Source organism: Natrix helvetica (genome assembly GCF_964273705.1).
Source record: "Natrix helvetica genome assembly, chromosome: 2".
Taxonomy (NCBI): Eukaryota; Metazoa; Chordata; class Lepidosauria; order Squamata; family Natricidae; genus Natrix; species Natrix helvetica.
This window is the reverse complement of record NC_138552.1, coordinates 44617906-44644250: the sequence shown is the minus strand read 5'-3', so window position 1 is coordinate 44644250 and position 26345 is coordinate 44617906. Positions and strand designations below refer to the sequence as shown.

The 26345-nt window shown below is 39.7% G+C and overlaps 1 protein-coding gene across 1 annotated transcript in view; it reads left to right on the top strand.

Annotated features, from left to right (window-relative positions):
- Positions 1-26345, top strand: part of KIAA0825 — a 184671-nt gene extending 158326 nt beyond the window's left edge. The window contains exon 20 of the mRNA XM_081940976.1: positions 24841-26345. Within this exon, the coding sequence (XP_081797102.1) occupies positions 24841-24952 (112 nt within the window). The 3' untranslated portion in view covers positions 24953-26345. The remainder of the gene's footprint in view (positions 1-24840) is intronic.

Genomic DNA, 26345 nt, shown 5'->3' with positions numbered 1-26345 from the left:
GTCAAATTAAATACATTATATTGAGCTGCTTTTAGGAGCAGAAATAAATTTGCTAATTTGTTTATATACATGGATTAATATAGTCCACTGGTCTGCAGCAGCTATGTTAGGGTTTCTGTGTAAATTCCTCTCATTTCCTTAATCATATACAAATTTAATATCTGCATGAATGAATCTAAATTGTTTGCTTCTTTCTTCCTAATTCCTGAAGCTGTGTAAAAGCCTATAGAGGTTTCAAATGACAGGATTACAAGCAAGGTTTTGCATACAAGGCCTTTAGGGAAGAGCGGCTACCTTGCATCTAATAAATAAGAAAGTGAATTCATTGAATAAAAATTAAGCAGCATAAGTTGTGATAAAAAGAACCAAATGAAACTTCTGATGAATGATATTTGCTTTGTGTGGAGGCATCTTGAGAAAGCTGAAATACTGAAAGAGAACCTGAAGAAAAAAGATCATTAAGGGGTGTTTTTTGTTTTTTTTTGCAGAAAACAGTCGAAACACTCTTACAGAAGATATTTTATTTTTGTTTTTAGTGGGTGCATTGCTGTTGTCTCTTGAACTATGGTATTTGTTCTTTCAAATGAACCATCTCCACTAGGAAAACCACTCTTTTATTCTTTTAGATCTTTGCAAGCAAATTCTATTGAGTCTTAGTTTTAGATAGATCATTATCATCCTACTGTTAAATATGTCTTATTGGTTAAATCATACTAAGGTCAGCATCTGATAGTAAAATATGGCTAATCATAAAGGACAGATGGTAGTGTCCAGCTTGTATGTGGCTTTTATATTGTTTTATTATTCTTAAATTGTTGAATTGCTTTGGTATTTTTATATTGTTTTTAATTGTTTGCAAGCTACCCAGAGTCACAAATTGTGATGGGTGACTATATGAATTGGAAAATGATAAACAAATAGTCCTGAACTGAATTAAATTAGTAATCTATTCTTTCCTCTAGTATAGGTTCACAGGAATTCCTAACCAGGTATGCCAAATAAAACATTTCATTACGACAAATTGTATTCTAATTTCAATCAGAATAGAGCTGGAAGGAACCTTGGAGGTCTCCAACCTCCTGCTCAAGCAGGGGCCACTATACCATTTCAGATAGGTGGCTGTCGAGTCTTTTCTTAAAAACCTCCACTGATGAAGCCTCTACAATATCTGAATGTAAGCTGTCCACTGCTTAATTGTCCTCGCTATTAGGAAGGTTCTCCTTAATTCCAGATTCCTTCTCTCCTTGATTAGTTTCCATCCATTGACCCTTATCTTGCCTTCTGGTGCTTTGGAAAATAAATTGACCCCTCTTCTTTGTGGCAGCCCCTTAAATACTGGAATACTGCTGTCATGTCACCCCTAGTCCTTCTTTTCTGTAGACTGGCCATATCTAATTCCTGCAACCATTCTTCATATGTTTTTGTCTCCAGGCCTTTAATCATCTTAGTTGCACTTCTTTGCACTTTTTAAATTGAAAATGCAGTTTAGTTTATAGTGAAAATCTCTTCTTGTGTCTACAGTTCATTCATAGGTAGTATTATTTAACTGTATAATGATCAAAAAGAAGTTATGAAAATAAAGTCAGGTTGTGCACAGAGAACAATCTTGTCATGAAATGCATTATTGTAATAATTCATAGCAGCTTAATGGAAAATGGGATGGCAATACCACTTCTTAAGTGCACTGGCTTAAAATACATTTATCTGAAGCAATGTGGAATAATAAAGTTTACTATTTAAATATTAGGTCAGTACCAAAAAAAAAAAGATGTTTAAATTTGTTCCTTAGCATCCAGTTGAACAAAACACTACTTTTTAAGCAGTGCTGGAGAGAATCTGTTTACAGTAGTAACACATTTAATTGTGATGACACTAACGTGAATTATATAATAAAGATAACTTACTGAAAATTATTGTTAACGTATTACAATTTAATTTTTCAAGTAGATTAAGTATAGAGATTATCTGAAATATAAGTTTTGAGAATTAAAGATGGAAAACTGCTCAACTTTTTTCAGTTGCATTTCACACTTAAATATTTGTTTAATTTAATCAGAATTAAATTCCCTACTTTGTTTAATTTTTTTCCCACAACACAGTGCAACATTCCCCATCACTATGATCCTTTTCAGTATTCTCTAGATGAATGGGATTTGATTGTAATTTGTGCATATATTATGTGTTTATTCGTTTTGGGGCTGCTTTGTAGATTAACAATAAAAGACTCATTCTATATTTCTAAATACTGTTATTTTACCTGCAGTGTCAAAACATGAATAACTACATTGTTTCAAAGAATATTAAATATTCTTAGGATTATATTCTAAGAATATATATTTAGAATATAAAATATTTTAGATTTACTGGATATTATAGTCCATATTTGTGTTCCCACTATCTAGCATCATAGTTTTAAGTACAGCCAACGTTTTATTCATTTATTTTCTTTGTATGTATTTTAAAATACATTTAATTTTTTTAGATTTAATGTCAATTGGATGCTTTATAATATTTGGGAATGCTACCATAGCATGGATATTGTTATTGTACCCTACCTTGTTTTATGTTGAGCATTGTGTAAAATATAATTAATTCCACTGATGTCGTATTTTATGACAGAAACATTATACAGCAATCCCTAAATATATATTGTGTATTTTCTGCAACACTACCTTTTTCATTCAGTTAATTACTCAGTATTTATTTATTTGATTTTTTTACACTTCCTCAGTCATATAATGTTCAGTAGTTAAGGTTACATGATTTGTCAGGAAATTAGTTTATGTCCTAATTTAGGATGTAGGAAGCTGCCTATAGCATAGACTACTGATCTCAATCGCTCAGCATTATCTATATATGGACAGCCACTGTCCTAGAATTCAGATAAATTTTTCCTAGGCTTAGGTAGAGAAGCCAACATTAAGACTGAGATTTTCTGTGTGCAAATGAGAAACTCACTATGGAGTTATATCTTGAAACATTTATGAACATTCTGTCTAGAGTCTGTTGCAGGGAGAAATGGATACATTTGGGAGGAATGGATGCATTTGGCCAAAGCTTTACTGTGGTTGATAAGATACATGTCCAATGCTATTTTTGAAAATCTGATCAATTAAAAGCTTAATCCACAATAGATAAAGTCAATTTAGCTTATGAAAACCTAGGGGTTTAGAATATTTCCTCAATACATTTCTTCAATAACTTATCTACCTGAACATAAATTATTTATCTAGGATTTATATTAGAATATATAAATTAATAGCAGTTCTCAGGCTGGAGAGAAATAATATTTAGGTCCCTTGCAAGGCTATTAAAAAAAACAATCAGATACCGTACTTTCGGAGTATAAGGTGCATCGGAGTATAAGACGCACCAAGATTTTGCAGAGGCAAATTTAAAAAAAAAGATTTTTGCACTCTGCAGACCTCCCACAAAGGGCCCGTTTTTTGTGAAAACGGGCCCGTTTTGTTTTTTTAAAAAGGGCATGAATAGCTTTTAGGAGGCTTGTAGAGTGTTCCTGGGAGTTGGGCCCCACCAAAAGCAAGCAAAAAATGGCCCATTTTTCGCAGAAATGGGCCCAGCCTTTTTTTTCCCAAAAAAAGGCCATGCATAGCATTTAGGAGGCTCATAGAGTGCTCCTGAGGGCTGGGGTGTGTGTGCAAAAGTGAGCAAAAAAGGCCCATTTTGCACTCATTTCTGCCCTCCCCAGCCCCCAGGAGCATTCTATAAGCCTCCTAAAGGCTATGCACGGCCATTTTGGTGAAGGGGGTGGGGTTTCGGGATGCAAAAAATGCTGTATTCAGTGTATAAGACGCACCCAGATTTTCAGCCTCTTTTTTGAGGGAAAAAGGTGCGTCTTATACTCCAAAAGATACGGTATTCAGAAATACTGAAGAAAAAAAGTTAAGAGTTTGGAGCATAGATCAGTTTTTGAGCTTTGTTTTGCTTATTTTATTTGCTTTACTGTGCATAAATCTTCATTATTTTAGCAATAACAATTCTAAAGTAGTCAAATTATGACTCAGAGCAGAGGTGGGCTGCATATACTTTAACAACTGGCTCGCTGAAAATGTGAGTGCTTGTACACACCCCGCTTCATCTTCCGCACTTGCATGCAACACCTAAAACAAGGCTTTTTTGATGGTGGTAGCTTCCTGCACACCTGCTAGTAGAATGGAAGAGGCACGCAAATCAGCTTGACTGTAGGGCGGGGCGAGCGAGCCGGAAAGTGAGATATCTAGGACCGGATAGCATTGGGGCAGAGAAGCAGAGAATGTCTGTTTTCTATTGGGACAGTCTCCTGCAACCCTCTGCCAACAAAAACATAGCTTGGGAAGCTGTTCCAGTCGAAAACGGTGATTGGGAGCCTGGTTTCACTGGCATAACACTTGGGCTACCACAGATGTCCCTGACACAAGTGATGTCAATCTGGCTACACCCAGCCCTCACAGGTGAGAACTGTATTTGTTTCCTTCAATCACAGAGCTGCATGCAATTTTCCCTATAATTTTCATATCCACAGATTTCCAGAAGTTCAGTAGTGACCAGCTTAAGGTTGACTCAGCCTTCCATTCTTCTGATGTTGGTAAAATGAGGACCCAGATTGTTGGGGGCGATATGCTGACTCCATAAACCACTTAAAGAGTGCTGTAAAGCAGTAGAAGTGCCATATAAATCTAAGTCTTCCTGTGAGACCATCCTATTGCTGCCTGTCTTTCTGTGTGAGTGGGTGGGTAGGTGAGTGGACAGGTGGGATTAGTACCTGCATTTATGGATTATAGGAGGGAGAATGGTCCAGCCATCTTGCACATCAGCACCTACGGTTGCAACTGTAGAGCAATATACATTTAGTGCTTATTCAGAGCTGGAATGGAGCTGAGGCCACAATGAGAATGTAGTAAAGAGGTGGATTCCTAGGAGACAGGAATGCATTTTAGAAGAGTAAGACTCAGTGTGAGAGGGAAGGATGAAGGTAGCCCCTCCCTAACAGTTCACAAAGATGCAGATAGTAGAGTCTTCAATCTAGCAAGATTTTGTCTATCTATCCCTATCTATCTACAGAGAGATTGAGATATAGATAGATATAGATAGTATAGAATAGGATATTATTTTTGTTTTGCATGAAACTAATAAAGCAGAACATATTTAAGTAAAAAACAACAACATTGGCTCTTTACACAAGCTTGACATAATCCCATTCCAGCAGATACAGCATTTTTATAAGCAGTTTTTAACATTTATCACATCTAGCATACCTGATTGTACATGCATTATAAAGATTTCTTTATAACCTTCTTCCTCTTACTTAGTATGTCCATGTTTAAATTAGCTGATTCTAGTTGTTAATTCCACAAAATGAAATGATTTGGCACTTGTCAAACAATCATGTTAATGGTATTATACTACAGAGCACTGTAATAATTAATGATCTTCTTTAAAAATGATAAAAGGTGCAATTATATACACATTTATCTAAGAATAACTATTTTAACATATGAAATGTTAAGATACACATTTTTAAAAGTTCATTGATTTAAAAGTGTTATTTTTTCCAAAGAAGCTGTATGGGATACCAGTAAGTGCTGGTGCATTGATTTTACAGAATAATAACATCTAAATGAAAATATTGGTAACCTGAAGCAATAGTTCTGTAGTATTTCAAGAATGTAGTGATTATAATTATTTTAAACTAGTCTGGGAGACATTTATTAGTAAAAAAATCTTTACAGTGATCCAAAACTAAACTTAAATTAGTACTCATTACTAACCTTCCTCCTGAAGAAATCAAATTATTGTATGATGTTTGGAAACAAAGGGTTCAAACCAAATGCTTTGTTCTCTGAAGATCAGAATGGAGGCAAGACTGGTTTTGCCAGATGTTATTTTTCTATCTTGGCAAGCACTTTTTAAATTCTATCCCTAAAGATCCATAACATGTTCACAATAATTGACATTGTATTTACAGTATATTGTTCCATTTTTAAAAAATGTACAAGATATTTTGTATAAGATTTTGAAGATATTTGTACAACAGAGTACCTACTTATATTGATTATTGTGGCATCAGTATTGTCAATGTATTAGTAGAGTAATCAGATTTCCTTTAGCTACAATAAGATGTGCATTCTTGGCTCACGAATGAGTATGGTTTGCTCTCTCAAGCCAGCCATCCCCCTTTTGACGGTAAATGTCATTGCCTGGATTTCCCTTTGACAGTTTGTCAACTCTGAACCCCTGTTATAGTATCTATTTATTTGTCTTGTTTTCAGCTACATTAATCCATTCTGTTTTGACAAGTAGACTGATGGGTAATTGATAACTGTGATAGACACAAACAGAAGAGTTAGATGCTGAATAATTCAGCACTTTTCAATATCAATAAGGGAACAGGTTGAAAATTTTTTGTCTCTATTTACACTTAAACTGAACTAAGTCAGTCTAGACATTTCTGCTGCCAGTCTATCAGAGAATCAACAGTGTACATTGGTTTCTACCCAACAAAATGTTTTATAAGCTTGTAACAATATGTGTGAAGCTGCCAGAATAATAAATAGGTACAGCAGCCCATGCATGCTAATGTTATGTTGTAAGCAGTTTTGTTGACAAGTGCTAATACTTCTTTCATACTATCATCAAAAGCAGCTAATACAACAGCCATTATTTGCTGGCTTTCCAAGCAAGACATGATGGATTGTGACCTTAATATGGGTTAGCCAAGTTTTGAAAGTTAAACAACTTGCAATAAATCATAGAATTATTACAATGCAGTTTAATTGGTTAAGGACTGTTTATTTCCTAAACAGGGTGAAAAATTTCTGTTTCGGCACTTCTAATTTGCAAAGTGCATTTTCATTATGAATGGCAGTTTAATATTCACCTCTTTTGTCATGCAAAATATGCAACACACAGGCAATCTATTAATTGGATAAAAATGCATTGCAAGCGTAAATTATCCTTTATATCATCACTTGTGAGCTTTTACATCTATTAAATGTGCTAAATGGAACTTACTTAGAATATACAGCATACAGTTAATCCTGAAACTTAATTCAGTTTCAAAATTATTTTAATGATCTTTTTTTGGCAAAGTAAAGTAATTAGACAATTGTAAACACATAGAACAATTTACCTTTACTTAAAGCCCTTGGTGGATATGTTTCATTGACTTGGCAGTTTAGGGATATGTATAATTTTCTAATATGTAACAAATCTGTATTGTTTTCATTCAGATAAAGATTAATATAATGTACCCATATGTGAACAGAAAATGCTCAAAATTGATTTAGGTTTGTACTACATATTATGCATAGCATCTTTTCAAACATATATAAAATATTTTGTGCATAGAATATTGTAATAAATTTATTCTTTCTAGTGTATCCGTCTAGGCCAGCAATGGTGAACTTTTTTTGGCTTGCATGCCACAAGTGGGAGCAGCGCAGGGGGGTTGTGCAATGCGCGACACCCCCCAGCGTGCATGCATGGATGACAGCTGCAACCCCCATGCTTTTTTTGCCCTCTCCAGGCTCCAGAGGCTTTATAGGAGCCTGGGGAGGGCGAAAACAGCCTCCCACCCCCAGAGGCCAGGAGCTTCCCTGAAGCCTCCGGAGGGCAAAAAAACGACTCTATGAGCAAACCGGAAGTCACTTCTGGATTGCTTGTAGGGCCGATTTTAGCCCTCCGGAGCATTCAGGAGCCCTCAGGAGGCTTCCCTGAAGGCTCTGGAGGACTAAAAAGGGCCCTACGAGCAAACCGGACTTCCGGTTTGCTCATAGGGTTGGTTTTCATCCTCCGGAGCCTTCAGGGAAGCCTCTGGAAGGCCCCTGAAGGCTCCAGAGGGCTTAAACCAGCCCTACGAGCAAACTGGAAGTCTGTTCCTGGACTTCTGGTTTGTGCTCCGGAGGCTTCAGGGAAGCTCCTGAAGGAGCCCTCCCCAGGCTCCTATAAAGCCTCTGGAACCTGGGGAGGGCAAAAAATGGCTTTAAAAAAGGCTGAACTCAGCTGGCCAGTGCGCGCATGAATGCTGGCCAGCTGACAGGGCAACGCCTTGTGTCAACGCCCCTGACAAATGGCTCCATGTGCCACCTGTGGCACGCGTGCCATAGGCTTGCCATCCTGGGTCTACGTATTTCTATGGCTATATGGTGCTCCCTGTTGTTTTATCATAAAACTGAACTTTTTTTGTTGCATCAGGGGTTTCTTTATATGGCACCTAGTTCTAAATGTTTTTCACAAGTTGGATAAGTACTTAACCTGTTATATTTATAATTCTCCAAAGTTAATGTTATTTTCTTTTGGAAAAACACATTTATCACAATTAGAAAACAGAGTTAAAAGTCACCAAGTTAATGGCCTTTTAGGCTTTCTCCGCGTGAGTAGAGTTCACTTTTTGAGTAAACTAAGAATTTTATGTCAGGATTTTAGAGATGCGTAGGTGGGGCATGGCGAAAAAAAGATTGAGAAACACTGCTCTTGAGTAAAACAATAATTGCAGGGTATCAAGTCCAACCAACTGAAGAGAAATTCATGTAAAGAGCCCTTCCCAATGTGTCCTCTCTAGTTGCTAAGAGACATTCCTTACTTCTTATTTACAGGATAGGAAGGAGAACATTGGCTCTGATTTCACTGACATGGATGATATGCTAGATAAAAAATCTAAAAACATGATTTAAACATTCTTTTAGAAGCAGGCTTGGGCCTAATACATAAAATTTTCTTTCTAGAGGCCCATTCTCTATTTTATTCCACTGAGGCAGAAAGTTTGAAGTAGAAGAAATTAAATCAGTAAAGGGAAAACTCACTGACAATTGTATATCACTATATCAGTATTGGACTTAACTTGCCTCCATTCCTGTTTTTTCAACTGCTGATTGTCTTCCTGATTCCGCTCCTTATGTACAGAGCTGATACGAATAATATGAGCATGGTTGCTCAGATTCCAAAGCAATGGATGAAGATGGCTAGGACACTGAGATGAAGCTTTTGAAGCTGTGACTGACAGCCATTATCCCCTGAGATTCTCAGAACTCTGAAGAGGGAATTAAGCTAAACTCTTGAAGAAGGTTTTCAAATCCAATTGCTTAAAGAACAGAATAGTTAAGAGCTCCTAGCTGTTGATCCAAAGGTGGTAAACTCAAATCCCATACAGATTGGGATATTTTAACAAAAAGAAAAATATGCAGAGATGGGATTTTTTTTTTCCTCCAGAGGTTTTTCTTGTACTGCTATCAAAAGCCTTGGGAAGGCTAATCCAGCAAAAATACCATTTGGGTACAGAGGAAAACGACAACACTATATTAGTCTCCTTGTCAGACGTGACTAAACTTTGGTTGTTTTTTTTCTCCCTTCCCATTCTTCCATTGAGTAATTTTGAAAGCAGGAATCATAAATCAGCAGTCCCCAAATTCTTCTGGCACCAGGTACTGGTTTCATAGAATACATTTTTTCCATGGACTGAGGGCATGCATGAATGCGCAGATGAAGCTTCACTCGCTCACCCGCTGCTTGTGCAGCATGGTTCCTAACAGGCCATGGATCGGTATTGTTCCACAGCTCAGGGGTTAGTGGATGTTCTTTAGTCTGTTGGCTGCCAGTTTAACATGGTATGATCATGAGCATCATTAGATGAACCACACAGTCATCTTTTTGGGGAGGATACAAAGGCCTGCAAATAGAAATAGAATGACTGTGGCAAAAGAAAGCAAAGGTAATAGCAATAGTAATAGACACATTGGGTGTAATCCCAAAATAACTGGAGCATCACTTAGACAGCATTGGCATTGGTAAATTCACCATCAGTCAACTGCAAAAGGCAGCTTTACTTGGAACAGACTACACCCTGTGACGATACCCTTAACACCACAAAATATCCACATCTGCCTATCCCATATCCTTAAAAAGGACTAAATAGATGGATAAAAATGCCAAATCCACTCTGATCATCTGACTGCAAAAACCATAATAATATAAACTTGCTAAGTTATTAATTCAGAGTCTTCCTTATTAAAATAATTTTTTATGAGGCACAGTAGTTCTCCTGTGTGCTGCTTGGAAAATCCAAACGTGGGTATAACGTCTGTCTATCTGCCCAGAGACTTAGTTTAAAATCTTTGGACATGCCTCCTTGGCTCGACTGCTTCCAGTTTCTTAACTCTAGCCTGAAGAGATGTGTCTAACTCTTCTCTCTGACTATTGAGCAGAAATACAGAAAAATTTCATCTAAGCCTTCATCAGATTCTCCAAAGCTAGCATACAAGCACAGGTGAGTGAAATTACAACGTTGCAGAGCGCTGCACTCCTTTGGGAGTCCCTGGCAGCCTGTTGGCAGAGGGATCAGCAGTAAGGAGCAGGCGGCTGCAAACACAGCTCTTGAAGTACCGCTGCTGTTCCTTTCACCGGAGAGCATGTAGGATAAGCGGTCACTTGCCGCGAGGAGTTGAGGCGCTCAATGGTTGGCTTGCTGGCTTCGCACCAGATCCTCCCCCATCACTGCCATTTTGGATTTCCTTCCACCGCCATTTTGCAGCTGCCATTTCTGCAACCTCACGAGTCAATACCTATTGCAGTCGGCATTGCCGCGATGAGTCTCTCAGGCACCTGACCACATCTCGTTCTAGGAGATTGTGGCGAGACCGAAGCACCAACATCTGCTCTTCATGGACTGTGACCACGCTGTGTTAGTTAATTGCCATGCTGAGGGAGCCCAGGGGAACTCCAACCTGCATAACAACAGCCACGCATAAGGCACAGCGCTTCTCCCCAAGGTGACTGTCCGAGTACTTGGTCACATCCTGGGGATCTTGAAGCGCCATCATCTGCTACTTTTAAGGTCATCATTGTCCAGGTGGTGAGTTTGCTATTCAAGGGGCATATCCATTTTACATGTGGCAAGCCTTAGCCTCCAATATGGCAGATAGCCACTCTGCAAAGAGTGCCCAGCCTGTCTGGTACACAATTACCTAGACCAGGCTCTAGCAAGACCAAAAACACTTCTAAGGGGTATTCCAAAAATCCCAAGGATCAGGGTCTATCACAAAAAAAGTCATCAGCTGCCTCTGATAGACATTCATCTAGACGCCAGAAGGCCCTTGAGAAGCAGTTTGCCATCCAATTGCCAACCATCAACACACCAATCAGCCAATTGGAAGGCACCACACAAATACAACTTACAGAATAGCCCAAAGCACACATTCCAGTAGAGAGAAGTTCCCTGAGGATAGACTCCAGCATAAGTCTGAAAGTTTGGAAGATTAAACCTCTGGTCCCAGTTGATCTATGATTTCTTTCTTTCTTTCTATTTATGACTGATTTGTCTGAATGCCAAGCTTCCAGGAATTCTCTAGAGCTTTTAGATTTAGCTTCGTCTAGGATAATGGCAGTTTCCCAATTGAAACTATGGTTTTCTCTGTCTATGTGTTGTGAAATTAAGGAGTTTTCACTGTGTCCTCTGACTGCTAGTTCGTGTTCATGGAAGTGTTCTGTAGTTTTCTGTCTATATGTCATACAAAGTGGTTGCTGCAGTCTTCATGTTGTTATAGATTACTCTTGGTTTTTCCTTTGGGTTCATGGGTCTTTCAATTTATTTATGTTGTAGAGTGATCAGACACTTTGGGAAAGTTGTGAGGCTATCCATTTTGGTAAAAAATGTTGTATAAGCAGTCTTGTTTTCTTTTTCTGGTGTTCCGTATTGCTGCAGTGGCTCAATGGCTTGACCAAAATAATATTTTAGCATACAATGGAAATATTTCTAGTGGATGTGGGCATCGAAGGAGGAGGAGGAGCTTCCGAGGCAGATGGCGGCTGCCGTGTGAGCTCCGCAAAATTGCGGAGGGGTTTTCCATCTGGGAGAGGTGCTGCCGACCCCTAATGCTACTCTGAGGGTCGTGCTTTGTCGACGACCACCCCCCGATTCTGCCCTGGCCAGGAGGGGCCGGGCAGGGCGTTTGGGGCGGTCAGCTGGCTAGCGAGAAGCTGAAACACCGAAGGACGCCGAGGACGCCGAACGCGCCAGCGCTTAGGCGGAGAATGGAATGGAGAATGGAATGGAGTGGAGAAGGAGAACGGAATGGAGTGGAGAAGGAGTTATGGAATGGTTTGCTGGCTGTGGCTGTGGCTTCCCATCTGGCTAGTGAGAGCACCAGATGGGGAGCGTGGAGCGCGGAGCTGAGCGTGGTGCGTGGAGCGCGGAGCTGAGTGTGGAGTGTGGAGTGTGGAGCTGAGCTGAGTGTCAGGCGGCTAGAGAGGAACGGAGGAACGGAGAAGAACGGAGATACGAAGTGGGTCTCGTTTGGCTGTGGTTGCCCGTCTGGCTGGTGAGAGCGCCAGACGTGGAGCATGGAACGGATCATCTGGCACCAAACAGAGAACGGAGTGTGGGAGGTGTGAGGGAGAAGCGCGGAGAGGCTGGAGAGACAGGAAGATGATGAGAAAGATTGCAAGTATGTCGGTCTGTTGGCGTGCTGACGTGTTGGCGTGTGGGCGTGCTAGCCGGGGCGTTGGCCAGAAACCTGGAGGACTGCCTCGTTGTGTGAGAGGCGAGAAGGGAGACGGAGGAAGATCTGAACGAAGCAGCTATAGGAGGGGTGAGCCGGTTAAAGTTTCTCAGAGCAGAGCAGACACAATTAAATGGCAAACCTAGAACCTAGGTTTGAATCCTTGATACTATTCTGATTGTGACCTTGGCGTTTGCTTTTAACATCTTTTTAAACATCTTTTAAATATCTGCTTTTAACATCGTTTTAACATCTGCTTTGCCGGTTCCTACACCATCTTGAAACTCTCCTGAATGAAACCCGGGGAGGCGACTAGCCCATTAACTCACCCTTTTCATCTTGGGTCAGGAAAACCTTCTCGACAAACAAATGATTTTACATCTATTTCTTCAGCACCAGTTACCAACTAACTGTACCCCATGATTCCATTTCTATGTACACGAAGCCGGAATTACTGCGGCTGCGGGAATCCCCTTTCTCGCAGGTCTGGCCTTCAGCCCTTTCGAGGGCCCACCTTGAGGATGGGTTTATTAACCCTGAGAGGTGGAGGAAGCGCAAATTAAGGGGTTTTTTAGTAAAATATTTTTTAAGAATTTGTAGGGATCCTGGGGTTGGGGGGTGGGAGGAGGGGGGGGAACAGGTCAGGAGGGATGGTAGAGCCAGGCATCTAGGTGTGGTCGAAGGAGGAGGGAGCGGAGTGGGGGAGAAGGAAGATAGCATTCCTGTGCAGGGCACTTTAATACCAACGGTCGTAGGGAGGGGCAGGTGCGAGGACAGTTTAAGAGCACGTAGTCGGTTGGGAGACCGGGGTTTTTGGTCATTCCCGGTCGTTTGTACCAACCCCTGCATACTAGGTGGTCAGGATCTACAGACCCAAGGCCTGAGACTGCTGTTATGCAATGCGAGGTCCGTTGTCAATAAGGCCCCCCTCATCCACGATCTAATTTTGGAGGGGGACCCGGACCTCGCCGGAATAACCGAGACCTGGTTGGGCCACGAGGGAGGTCTACCCCTTGTGGAAATGTGCCCTCCAGGTTATCGAGCATTTCACCAGCCTCGGGCCCAGGGAAGGGGCGGTGGGGTAGCAGTGATTATCCGGGAAGACTTAGAGCCGAGAGAGTTCACTGTGCCGCAGACATCCGGGTGTGAGTCCCTCGTCGTGAGATGGGGCCCAGGGAGGCAGTTGGGCCTGCTGATAGTATACCTGGCTCCTCGCTATACTTCAGCGGCCCTGCCCGAACTCCTTGAGCTGATCTCATCGGTGGCGGTTGAGACCCCCAAACTTTTAGTGATGGGGGATTTTAATCTGCCGTCGATGGGAGAAGCGTCTGAGGGGGTTCAGGAGTTCATGGCTTCCATGACAGCCATGGACCTGACCCAGTTAACTCAGGGCCCTACTCATGAGGGAGGCCACACCCTGGACCTTGTTTTTGTCTCTGGCCAGTGGACGAGTGATCTGGGAATAGGGGATCTAGACACTATTCCCCTGTCATGGTCGGATCACTCACTTCTCCGGCTGGACTTCCCTGGTGCTACCCCCCGCCGCGAGGAGGCGGAACTGGAAGGTATTAGATGGTTCCGCCCCAAGCGCCTGATGGAACCGGATAGGTTCCAGACGGAACTTGGGCCACCTCCTGTGGACCTGACCCGCCCCCGAGTAGAGGACCTGGTAGTCGCATGGAATAGTGCGGCTACCGGGGCCCTAGACCGGGTGGCGCCTTTGCGGCCTCTCCTGCGGCGAAGAACCACCCTGGCACCTTGGTTTACCGAGGAGCTAAGGGTGATGAAACGCCACAAGAGACGCCTAGAGAGTCGTTGGAGATCCTCCCGTTCCGAATTTGACCGAGCACAGGCACGAGCTTATTTGAAGACGTACCTTGTGGCACTAAGAGCGGCCAAACGTCAACATTGCGCCGCTCTTATTGCGTCTGCAGATAACCGCCCTGCCACCCTGTTTCGGGTGACCCGTTCCCTCTTGTTTGAGAGACCACGGGAAGCCCCTCTACAGGGTAGAGCAGAGGAGTTTGGGAATTATCTACAGGACAAAGTCGCTCAAATCCGGATGGGATGGACCCCTTTCAGTGGTTCAGTAGAGACGCCCGTTGCGAGTCTTGAGGGACCGCTTTGGGAGGAGTTTGACTCGGTTGCCATCGAGGATTTGGATAGGTTGCGTGGACGTCTGCGACCCACCACATGTTTATTGGACCCGTGTCCCTCCTGGCTTGTACTGGCATCCTGGGAGGTTACGCGCGACTGGCTCCTGGGCCTGGTGAACGCCTCGTTGGGTGAGGGGTCTCTACCGGCCGCCTTGAAAGAGGCGGTGGTGAGGCCCCTGCTCAAGAAGCCTTCCCTGGACCCAACGGACCTAGTCAATTATCGTCCAGTCTCCAACCTTCCTTTTTTAGCGAAGGTTGTAGAGAGTGTGGTAGCACAGCAGTTCCCACGTCACCTGGAGGAAAATGATTATCTAGACCCGCGCCAGTCCGGCTTCCGACCCGGGCACAGCACGGAGACGGCCTTGGTCGCATTGGTCGATGATCTCTGGAGGGCCAGAGATAGGGGTTGTTCCTCTATCCTGGTCCTATTAGATCTCTCGGCGGCGTTCGATACCATCGACCATGGTATCCTGTTGCACCGGCTAGAGGGGCTGGGAGTCAGAGGCACCGTTTTACGGTGGTTTGGCTCCTACCTCTCTGGTCGGACGCAACGTGTGTTGACAGGGGAGCAGAGTTCGACCCGGAGGCCACTCACATGTGGAGTGCCACAGGGATCGGTGCTCTCGCCCCTCCTGTTCAACACATATATGAAACCGCTGGGCGAGATCATCCGTGGTTTTGGAGTGGGATATCATCTGTATGCTGATGATACTCAGCTATACATTTCCACTCCGAACCACCCCAATGAGGCCGTCGAAATGATGTCCCGGTGCCTGGAGGCCGTACGGGTCTGGATGGATGGCAACCGACTAAAACTCAACCCTTCCAAGACGGAGTGGCTGTGGCTTCCGGCCTCCCGGTTCAACCAGGTGCTTCCATCTCTGGCCATCGGGGGCGTCCAACTAGCCCCCATGGAACAGGTGCGCAATTTGGGCGTCCTCCTGGATACCCGGCTGTCCATGGATAACCATGTAACAGCCGTGGCAAGGGGGGCGTTCCATCAGGTTCGCCTGATGCGCCAATTGCGCCCCTTATTGGACCGGGATGCCCTACGCACAGTCACCCATGCGCTAGTGACGTCTCGCCTGGATTACTGCAATGCTCTCTACATGGGGCTTCCCTTGAGATGCACTCGGAGACTACAGTTGGTCCAGAACGCGGCCGCGCGGGTGATTATGGGGAGGACCAGATACTCCCCTGTAACACCTCTCCTGCGCGAGCTGCACTGGCTGCCTGTGGTCTACCGAGTGCGTTTCAAGGTTTTGATTATGATCTTTAAAGCGCTCCATGGCACAGGGCCTAGTTATATGCAGGATCGCATCCTGCCCCACACATCCCTACGACCAATTCGCTCACACAGAGAGGGACTTCTCCGGGTGCCGTCCGCCAAACAGTGTCGGGGGGCGACACCCAGGAGCAGAGCCTTCTCTGTGATGGGCCCAGCCCTATGGAATGACCTCCCCCGTGACATCAGGATTACTTCCGATCTCCGCTCCTTCCGTGTACAGCTGAAGACCCACCTCTTTCAATTATCCGGCCTGGCTCAATCGCAATCGTAATTTTCCCATTCCTCCAAACTGTTTTTTAAATTGTTCTTAAATATTAATTTTATTGGGTTTTTACAATTGGGGTATTTTAAAGTAGATTTTGAACTGTCTATTGTTGTAATTTGTTTCCTCCTCCGTGTATATGTATATGTGTTGTGTATGTATGTACGTTTGGTGTTGTTATGTATTTTATGTTATATGCTCCATTGTACGCCGCCCCGAGTCCTACTTGGAAAGGGAGCGGCTAATAAATCCAAATATTATTATTATTATTATTATTATTATTATTATTATTATTATCTTTCAGGTTAGGATTTAATGGAGATTTTGTCAGTTTTCAAAAGTAATGTTGGTTTCGGGAAGTATTGACAAAGTCTCCATTAAATTCCAACTTGAAAGGCATTGGCTTTTCAAATAGTTGAATTCAAATAATTTTGTAAATGTTACGGATGGCTGGATGTCTTAATGCTAAGACAGTCTTATTACAGGCTGAGGCAGACTACTCTATGGTAGCCTTAATCTTTTAATTTCCATTTATTGAGTTGTAGCTATTATAGATCTACCTTATCTTCTGATGGATAACTTCCACAAACATTCCTTGCTCCAACTCACAGTGAAACTTTTTCACTTGAACTATCTTGGCAATAATCAGAAATGAGGTGGAAAATGCATACGGCAACCCCCAAACCACGATACCATGTAAACATCTACTGTCTTCTCATTAGGAAAACATGAGAAGCACCAGTAAATTCTTATTTAGCCAAATTTGTCTAAGTGTCAAGAGTCCCTTCTTGATGACAAATTAAAGAAAATCATCTGAATGAAAAGAGTTTTCTCTATTAGCTCTCCACTGGTGTCTCAGCCAAGCTGCCTGGACATACATACATATTCATATTCATATACATATACATACACACACACACACACACACACACACACACACACACACTGCATTTGTGCTGATAAATAAATAAAGGGAGACTAATATAGATCTATTTCAACCTATTTAGAAAACCATCCAGGCAGAAAACCATATTTTTATTTTTAATGTTGCCTTTTTATTTGTATAAAAACATTATAAATATACAAATTATACAAATATAAAAAGGCAACATTAAAAATAAAAATATGGTTTTCTGCCTGGATGGTTTTCTGTGATGAGCCAAAGGACAGAAAGAGGGAGTAGTGAGCTTCCTCCCATATTTGGGCATACTAGGGGTTGTAACACAAATACATACCTATTTCCCTGGCTCAGCTGATAAAAGGAGGAGAGCCTGTGGCTTAGTGGCTAAGACTCCTGCCTAATATGTAATACAGCCCAGGTTCGAATCCCAGTAAGGGTATGGCTAGCTGATGAGAGCTAAATAGCTTGAAATGGATCTATACTAGTCTCCCTTTATTTATTTATCAGCACAAAATACAACACAAATATAAAAAGGCAACATTAAAAAAAAATATGGTTTTCTGCCTGGATGGTTTTCTGTGATGAGCCAAAGGACGGAAAGAGGGAGTAGTGAGCTTCCTCCCATATTTGGGCATACCAGGGGTTGTAACACAAATACATATACATACATACAAACATACACATACACACACACACACACACACACACACATATATATATTCGTAGATTTTCATGGGTGTAGGTATGCTGGTCTTGTTGTATTCAGGTCTTTTCCCATGTAAGATTGAGATTGTCTTGGCAAGTTTCAGTGAGGTCTCACTCGCCCTCTTCAGGCTGGGTTTTGGGCTTAAAGCATGGTCGGAGCTGCTGTCTTTCTATAAATCTTGGTGGGGATGTGTGGAGTACTGGCTTTGTTTCGGTAAGTGGATTGATTGGTTGTGTGGTTGTATTAGGATTGGTAGATTGGTGCTGGCTGTGTGTCCATTGTTGTTTTGTGTTGTAACAGCCTGGGTAGTGGGTGGGGCTCGTTTGTTGACGAGGGCTGGTTTCCAGATGTCTGGTAGACGGGAGGTATCATCACGTTTATTCAAGTTGTGGGGGTGTTTCTCTATTTCAATAGCTTCCATAATTATTCTCTTATTGAAGTGTTCAGTTTTGGAAATTTGAGAACCAAATTTATTAATTGAGACCTCACCGAAACATTGACAAGACAACCTCAATCTTACACGGGAAAAGACCCGAATGCAACAAGACCAGCATTCCTACACCCATGAAAATCTACGAAAACAAACACACACACACACACACACACACACACACACACACACACATTGCCTGAAACCTGTTAGATTCTAAATGGCTTGAGATATTTAACATATTCCGATTAAATGAATTTCAAATTAAAGTCTGTCTTCTCAATAAACGAGTAGTTTCTACTGGGTATTTTGGAAGCATCATCTAGTAAAATGTGCACTTTGTTGTCATTTCTGGTTAGATCAGAACATTGTATATTTGTATTCAAGTGTTATTAATTCAGATAATGGCTGTCAGTTATGGTAGATTAATAAAATTGAATTCTCCTGTTGTGACCACTTTCCTTGGATTACCTTGCTACCTATTGAGGCTTTCCATTCTGAGAAACATTATGATCTGCAGCTAAACTCCTTCAAGTGTATTTCTGAAGCAATAGTCTGCCAAGCAACACTGAAGCAACTAGATAACCTGAGGGAACACTATAAGCTGTGTGGATTTAATAGGGACAATGAAGTTTTGCAATGTCTTGAAACTGAAACAGATCCAAGCCACTGAAGCGACTATCACTATCCCTTAAAGCTATGTGAATGCTATCAAATAAGGAAAGAAAAAAAATTCTTTTATGAAACCCTCCAGGAATTTGGCCATTTTTTTGGAGGACAGACAAAAATTACTTTGGGTGGTACAATATTTACAGATACTCAGAAATGAAGAATGGGTTGGGAAAGTTGCAAGAAGCTTTTGGATTAATTGACTGAAAAGCATAGTTCTGTAAATGTAATAATGTCTATTGCATATTCAGAACTGAATTGGAGAGGGATGCAACTATGATCAGCAGGCCTTAGTCCTTAAAAGTTCCCCCAAGGCCACTATAACCAAATAGAAGGTAGATATTGACCAGATGTGCCCATTGATAGATACAGATACTGTTTTGTGCCATGTGCAATCCTCCTGAATCCTCCTTCTGTGGGATTATCAAAATATAGAGGTGTCCCTCCATCAGAAATCCCCAAGAAAAAAGCCTTTGATCTTAGGGCTTCCGTTAGGAATTAGTGTGAAATTTATGAAACAATTTAACTTCAGATCCAGCAAAGCTTTTTTGGGAAAAGTAAGGAAAATGGAGAAAATTCTATGCTTTCTATAATCAAAGGGTATAAATCAGAACCACTGATTCTGGTGTGGTTTTATTTTTTAATTTAGTTGTTTTGTTTTTAAAATAATTACCACAGAGAAATAACATTCTGAAATATTTTAGCTTAAAATAGTTTTAGTGCTGTTCTTTGGATGTTTTTATTAGCAAATTAAAACTAAATTTGGTACTTTAGAAGTTATTTTATAATCTATACTGTTTGATCCTGTAAGTTAAAAATGAAACCATGGGTATCTTGTATAAAACCAAGATCATCATTCTTTGCTATTGCTGTCAAGTTATTTATGCTTAACTAAGCATTTATTTATCAGTTTTTAATGATAAAGTCTAACAAGGTTATTACACCTGAGAGAAAAATATGTAAGACATGTTTCTAATTAATCATAAGAAGGGTTCAATAAGGTCTGGCTATTTCTGTCTATAGAACATCTTATGAAGTTTCTTTCAAGTGTCAGTAAAACTTCTGCCATTACATTGTTTTAAATTATGCAACTTTGGGGGATGGGTGTTAATATAGTCTTTCTATATCAGAACATACAAATAAATGTATCTAGTAAATTGTGCTTATTAATTGTGCTTATTAATTGTGGATGTAATCACTCTTAGCTGGAAAAAAACAAAATATAAGAAATTAAAATGAAACTCAGACAACATGCAAAATAGTTTTACATTAACTTTTATTTTTTAGCCCATTGCAAGGTACGTCAGCTTTCAAGGTTAAGACAAAAATCCCAGCTTGCATGAAACAGCATGGGCAAGAAAGCTTGGAGTATAGCTAGGCTTCAGCTGCACTTGTGGTTTACTGGCAAAACGTGCCCAATCTTATTAGTAGTTCTTACTCTTAGCAGTGAATTCTGTAGGACACATGGCAGTGGTGGGTTTCAAATTTTTTTGGAACCTACTCTGTGGGTGTGGCCTGCTGGCCATGTGACCAGGTGGGAGTGGCTTGCCAGCCATGTGACTGGGTGGGAGTGGCTTGCCAGCCATGTGACCGGGTGGGAGTGGCCAAAACGATGTCACTGAATTCTTTGCCACAATGGATGATCTACAAAAAGAAGATATAAAAAAGGAAATTTATTATTTTGTGCACTTACTACTTAAATAAGATTAAAATAAGCACACAAAACAATAAAAGAGCTACTTACAGATGGTAAGTAGCTACTACTTACTACTTGTATTTCAAAGGGAATACAATACATATTAAATTTTACACATGTTAACAGCTGCTGGAATTGTGTTTGCACAACAGTGGAAAAACAAAGATATGAAAATGAATAAATATTAGAATGTGCAGGAATGAATAAATTGACAATTAAAATCAAGAAGGCTTCGAATACTTTTTCACGTGGGATTTGTTTTATCAATTGCTAACTAACAGAAACAGCAATTAGAAATCTAAAAGTATGGAAGAATACACCAATTATGTAAGGAAAGGTCACTAAAATGTATAAGGAAATATTATTAGTACTTGATCATTATAAATGTGTAGATAACTGCGGGACACTACACACCCACACACACAAACTATGACAGTGCCAGGAAAACATCAAAAATCAACAATTTCCCCCAAAAAGACTGCAGATGAAACCAGTTTTTTCCCCTAACCCGAAGGACAGGAAAGACAAAGCCACTGGAATAAAAACCATCAAGGCATTGTGGGAAATTATAAAGGACAGTGCCAGGAAGCTCACAGAACCAGCAACCACCTCACAATTACCCAAACAACCAGGTATCACACAGAAACACACAAAATCTGGCAAAGCTTCCTTGCACCAACCTGGCCTGCCCATAGAAAAGAAGCCACTTTGAGACACATAAACCATGCAGCAACCTGTACACTTAAAAGCAACATATTGCATCACAAATAAAACATTTGCAAAAAGGAATAAAATTTCTTGTAATAAACATTCTATAAACAATAAATAAAAATTCCCTAAAATAATTAAAAAAAAAGATATTCTACACATAATATATTAAAATAAAACCATTAAAATATTCTATACACAATAAATTAAAATAAAACCATTAAAATATTCTATACACAATAAATAAAATTTGAGATTGTGGAGATGTAATTCTAAGGCTGGTCATTGTGGAAGGTCTTGATGAGGAGATCATGATGACCACGAGGCAGGAGACATATAAATTTAATAAATGAAGAAATAAATGCCCTGTGGTCTCGATGGCTTGCTTGCAGATATTTTATTGTCATTGGTGTGATATACCTAGCTGGGTCATGAAATGTCTGCAAGAAAACCACCAAGCTCAGGGAACACCAAGGACCCCACTGTAGTCTCCCTCCTCCCCCCCCACTCCTTTTCCTCCTCTCAATATATCCCACTCTTTCTAGCACTGATGATGCTACCCAGTTTGGTAATGAAATGTCTGTAAGAAAACCACCAAGCTTAGAAAGCAGCAAGGTTCCCACTTTCCCCCACCTCCTTTCTTTCTCCTTTTTGTCCTTTCTCCTCCCCCCCCACACTCCCTTCTAGCACTGATGTTACCTAGTTTGGTAATGAAACGTCTGTAAGAAAACCACCAAGCTCAGAAAGCAGCAAGGATCCCACTTTCCCCTACCTCCTCTTTCTCCCTCTCTTTCTCCTTTTTGTCCTTTCTCCTCCTCCCCTCCCCCCCACTCCTTCTAGCACTGATGCTACCTAGGTTAGGGTTACTGGGCAACGTGTGTGTGTGTGTGTGTGTGTGTGTGTGTGTGTGTGTGTCTGGAGTTATGCTCCCCCCACACCTTCCCTCCCGGGGGTCGAAGCACCTCAAAGGGACAGGCAGGCTGCCACATATATATAAAATATAAAATATAAGACATTAATTTTTCAGAATTACAATCTACAGATATCCAGCTAAATCATTAACTACAGTCTATACAGATAAGAATATCTTGAACATCTCTTATAATTTGTTTTCCATTTCTGTTTTTCACACAGTATTGCTATTTATAGTATTCACATATGTACAGCATATAGAACATGATTTTGTTCTTTAACCATAAAATAAAATAATTACTCAAGCTCATGATATTTTATCTGATTCATATGAGTACAAGATTTAGGCATATGCACATGCCTATAAATTATGACAAAATTAATTCTACAATTTGTATGAAAATAAAATTGCCTGGGATAAATTTTCAGAGTTGTTATGATTGTTCTTTTAATCATAAACCAAGTATTCCATATTGCCACTAAGTTTTGGACCAAATTATTACTTTATTTGGACAGCAAATTTAATTTAATCTTTGAACATGCTAACATAATCCTAAATAAGGTATGTGCCAGTTCCAAATTTAATAGACTTATCTGAAAGTCACATTGTTAATTTGGAATAATATAAATTGAAAGCTGGCAGTTCAGCTCACAGAGCCAGGATTTTAAAATGAATAGATTCATCTAACTTGAGCTGGTATATGATCAGATCTTGCCAGCTGATGCTTCCAAAATAATGTAATATATTTTTGATATGCTAATAAAGACATTTCTGCTGTGGACATCTCTGGAGCTTTCAATACTAAGTTCTGCTTTTTATGCAAATGAAAATAACTTCTTGGCATCAGAGTTTCTTATATTTCTGGATTTCTTTAAACATGATAATGCAATTACATCTAAGACGCATGCAAATTGCACTTGATATACCCCTAGGTTTTCATTTTAGAGTCAAATTTTTATCATTCAAGCAATGATAGACTTTTTCAACAAGTATAGAAAACTGCTACTGAAGATGGAGTTCTTATTAAATTGTACTCTCTTATGATTATTTTTAAGTGGATAAACAGCTTGTCACATAAGGAGAATCTCCGTGCCATATTTGTGTTACTCAATTTCACAAATATTTAAATGTTTTATTTTATTTTTTCAATGTTTTATTTATAGTTTGTTATATGTAAAACAGGAAACTTATCTTATTAAGGTAAATACTTAAATTTGTGATCTCAAAACACCTGAGTCATAAATTCATATTAAGGTTATTAGACATGTGGGATTCATTCCTTATGATACACCAAGGACTGGAGAAAGAACTCCGCCTGTTAAATTAATGAATTTCATGTGAAATTATTGAAAATATGTGACGTCTGTCTGCATTTTATGACTTTATTATTCTTATTTTTTTCTGCTTTTTTGTTGCTCTCTTTCCCCAATTTTCATGCTCATTGAGCAAGTACGTTTTTCTTTAAATTAACATACAAGATATTTGTGTGAAATCTAGTTTTCATTCAGTCAAATGTCCTCCAGAGTCATTTTATAGGGAAGATGGGCAGCATAAAATTTTAATTTAATAAATAAATAAAATAGATGTAATACATTTATTAAAATGTAAATAAATGCACATAATCTGTTTCTAAGTCTGTCCATTACCAAAACAATAGACAGGTGGAAATTGTCCCTTCCACCCAAAAGGGAGTTACTTCAAACCCTGTATATAGAATAGGCTGGCAAAAGAGGAGCACAAAATTGAACATTGCAGTATAAACAGAACTAGAAACAAAGCAGTCACTGAAATTATTTTGTAATGAGCTATTTAGCTTCTTCTTCTTCTTCATAAATCAGAAATTATTTCATCTTGTATCTTTGTATCCTTCTATCTGTTCAATCCAGCTTGCCCAGGAGAAGTCTGGCAGGTTATATACAAGTATTTCTTTGTTGTTCTGCCTTGACAGAAACGAATTAAATAAGTGAGAAAATATATGCATTATTAATAAATTTGGTAAAATGAGTACCCAGAAGATTGTATCTCTCACAACTATGCTGGTGTAGCTAACATTGCAAAGGTCAGAAGTAAGTGAAGTCGATCAGTGTGCAGAATAATAATGCTAAACATGGACACTTAGCTGACTCCTGTGCAGTTTCTAATCTGGCTGATTCTGGAATGAGTAACCTTTGCTTAATAATGGCAGCTCAGCAAAGAAATGCATGGATGGAAGTTTTTTTTTACTATTTATATATCCTCTTCTCTATATTGAGACGTAAGTGTCTAAGATATCTCTCCTGCCTGTAATTACTGTAGGGATAAGTGGCTTCTGGTGCAAAGTCAGAGATGTAGAGAGCTCAAAATCTATTATGTGTTTGCTGACAGGCACCAAAACACAGAGGAACAAATTCTGGTCTATTTTGTTTATGTTCCTTTTATAATAAGAGTGGAATATTATGAAAGTGTTATTTTTATGTACATATCGGCGTGCTAGATTTGTAAACAAAAATGGTTGTACAAAAATATAAGAATTGTATGCTCAGTAATAACCTAACAATTGTAATATGTTCCCATATAATGAATAACATTTTTTTTAAATTCCAGTGTGGCTAACATAAATACCTCATATATTTAATTTCAGATGGGAGATGAAAGAGACAGAAACTCTGAAAGAGGAAGAAAGAGTGATGCTAGAAGAATTACAAAAAAATTATCTCATACCACCTTCTCTTACTTCAGAAGATGAGGAATAACAGAGAATTTGACAAGAATATCTTTTAATTATACATTCTTAATGTCAAATAAAGTTTTTTTCCTGAAAGATGGCATTGCAAAAAAACAAAACAAAACACAACCCAATCCCAACTATATAATTTGTGCATTTTCTATTTTATTGGTATTTTCTAGTGCTGCATCTTATATTTTATAAAAAAATTTCTTGATTATTTTCTACTAATATTTTGTCACATATGAGACAGTTTTAACAATTGTTAATATAAAAGTAAATTATATATAGTGCACAGCATAATATACTAAAATCTAAGGTAGCATCCATACATATTTTAAATCTGTTATATGTACTATTTTTGGAACATTTAGAAAGCATATCTTAAACATGAAGCCTTTCCTTGTTTCTTCTATGCTCTTAGCTAAATACCACTATTGTATGTTCTTTTCTGGATATTTTCTAGATAGCTGCATATGTGTTAGAAGCAAAAGTAAGAATGACAGATAAATTGTTTTGCTTGATTTACTGGCATTACCATTACAGTAGTCCTTGTTTAGCGACCATTCAGTTATGAGTGATAAAAAGTAACTTTGTGATCAATCCTCACATTTACAACCTTCACAGATCTGTAAAGCAAAGGAAAGATGAAGTACAAATATAAACGCAGCCAGTTTCACTTAGCAACTGCTTCATTTAGCAACTAAGTTGCTGGTCCCGCTTGTAGTTCCTAAACAAGGACTACTGACATAGTTACATTCACACATGTAACTTCTTTCTTTTTACATAAAGTCCTCAATATACAACCAGGTCAGTGGCGGATTAAGGCTCACTGGTGCCCTAAACACTGACAAATCTTGGTTTGCCCCCCCTCCTTTGTACATACTGTACAAATCTTCATTGTTTTTTTCTTTCTCAACTTGATGGTGCCCCCTTAGGCCTGATGCCCTAAGCACGTGCTTAGTCTGCTTAATGGTTAATGCACCACTGGTCCATGTGTCTTATGTGTATTTTTTTCTGTATTTTAAGAACACAAAGGATAAAATTGAGAAGATAAAATATCACAAGCTACGTTTTCGTCATATTGAAGTAATATGCATTTCAGACACTACAAGGATGTACATTTCATAATTGGGGGAAATTCCTGCTTATGGACAATTTTTGTAGAAAGGTAGCGGCTAGACACACCTTGGCCTTATTGGGAAGATTTGAATTTGATTTTTCTTCTCACGAGAAATTGGAGTATTTCTTGTTTGATAATGGCTGCTATTGGCAATTAAGAGAATCATCAAAATCAGCTACTAAATAACAATAATTTTAAAACTATCAGAACTCTACAAAATGAATATAATTTACATAGAAATGGCAGTTAAAACTCTAAACTGCTCAGCCTTGTTGTCCTGACCTTAGAAACTGCAAAG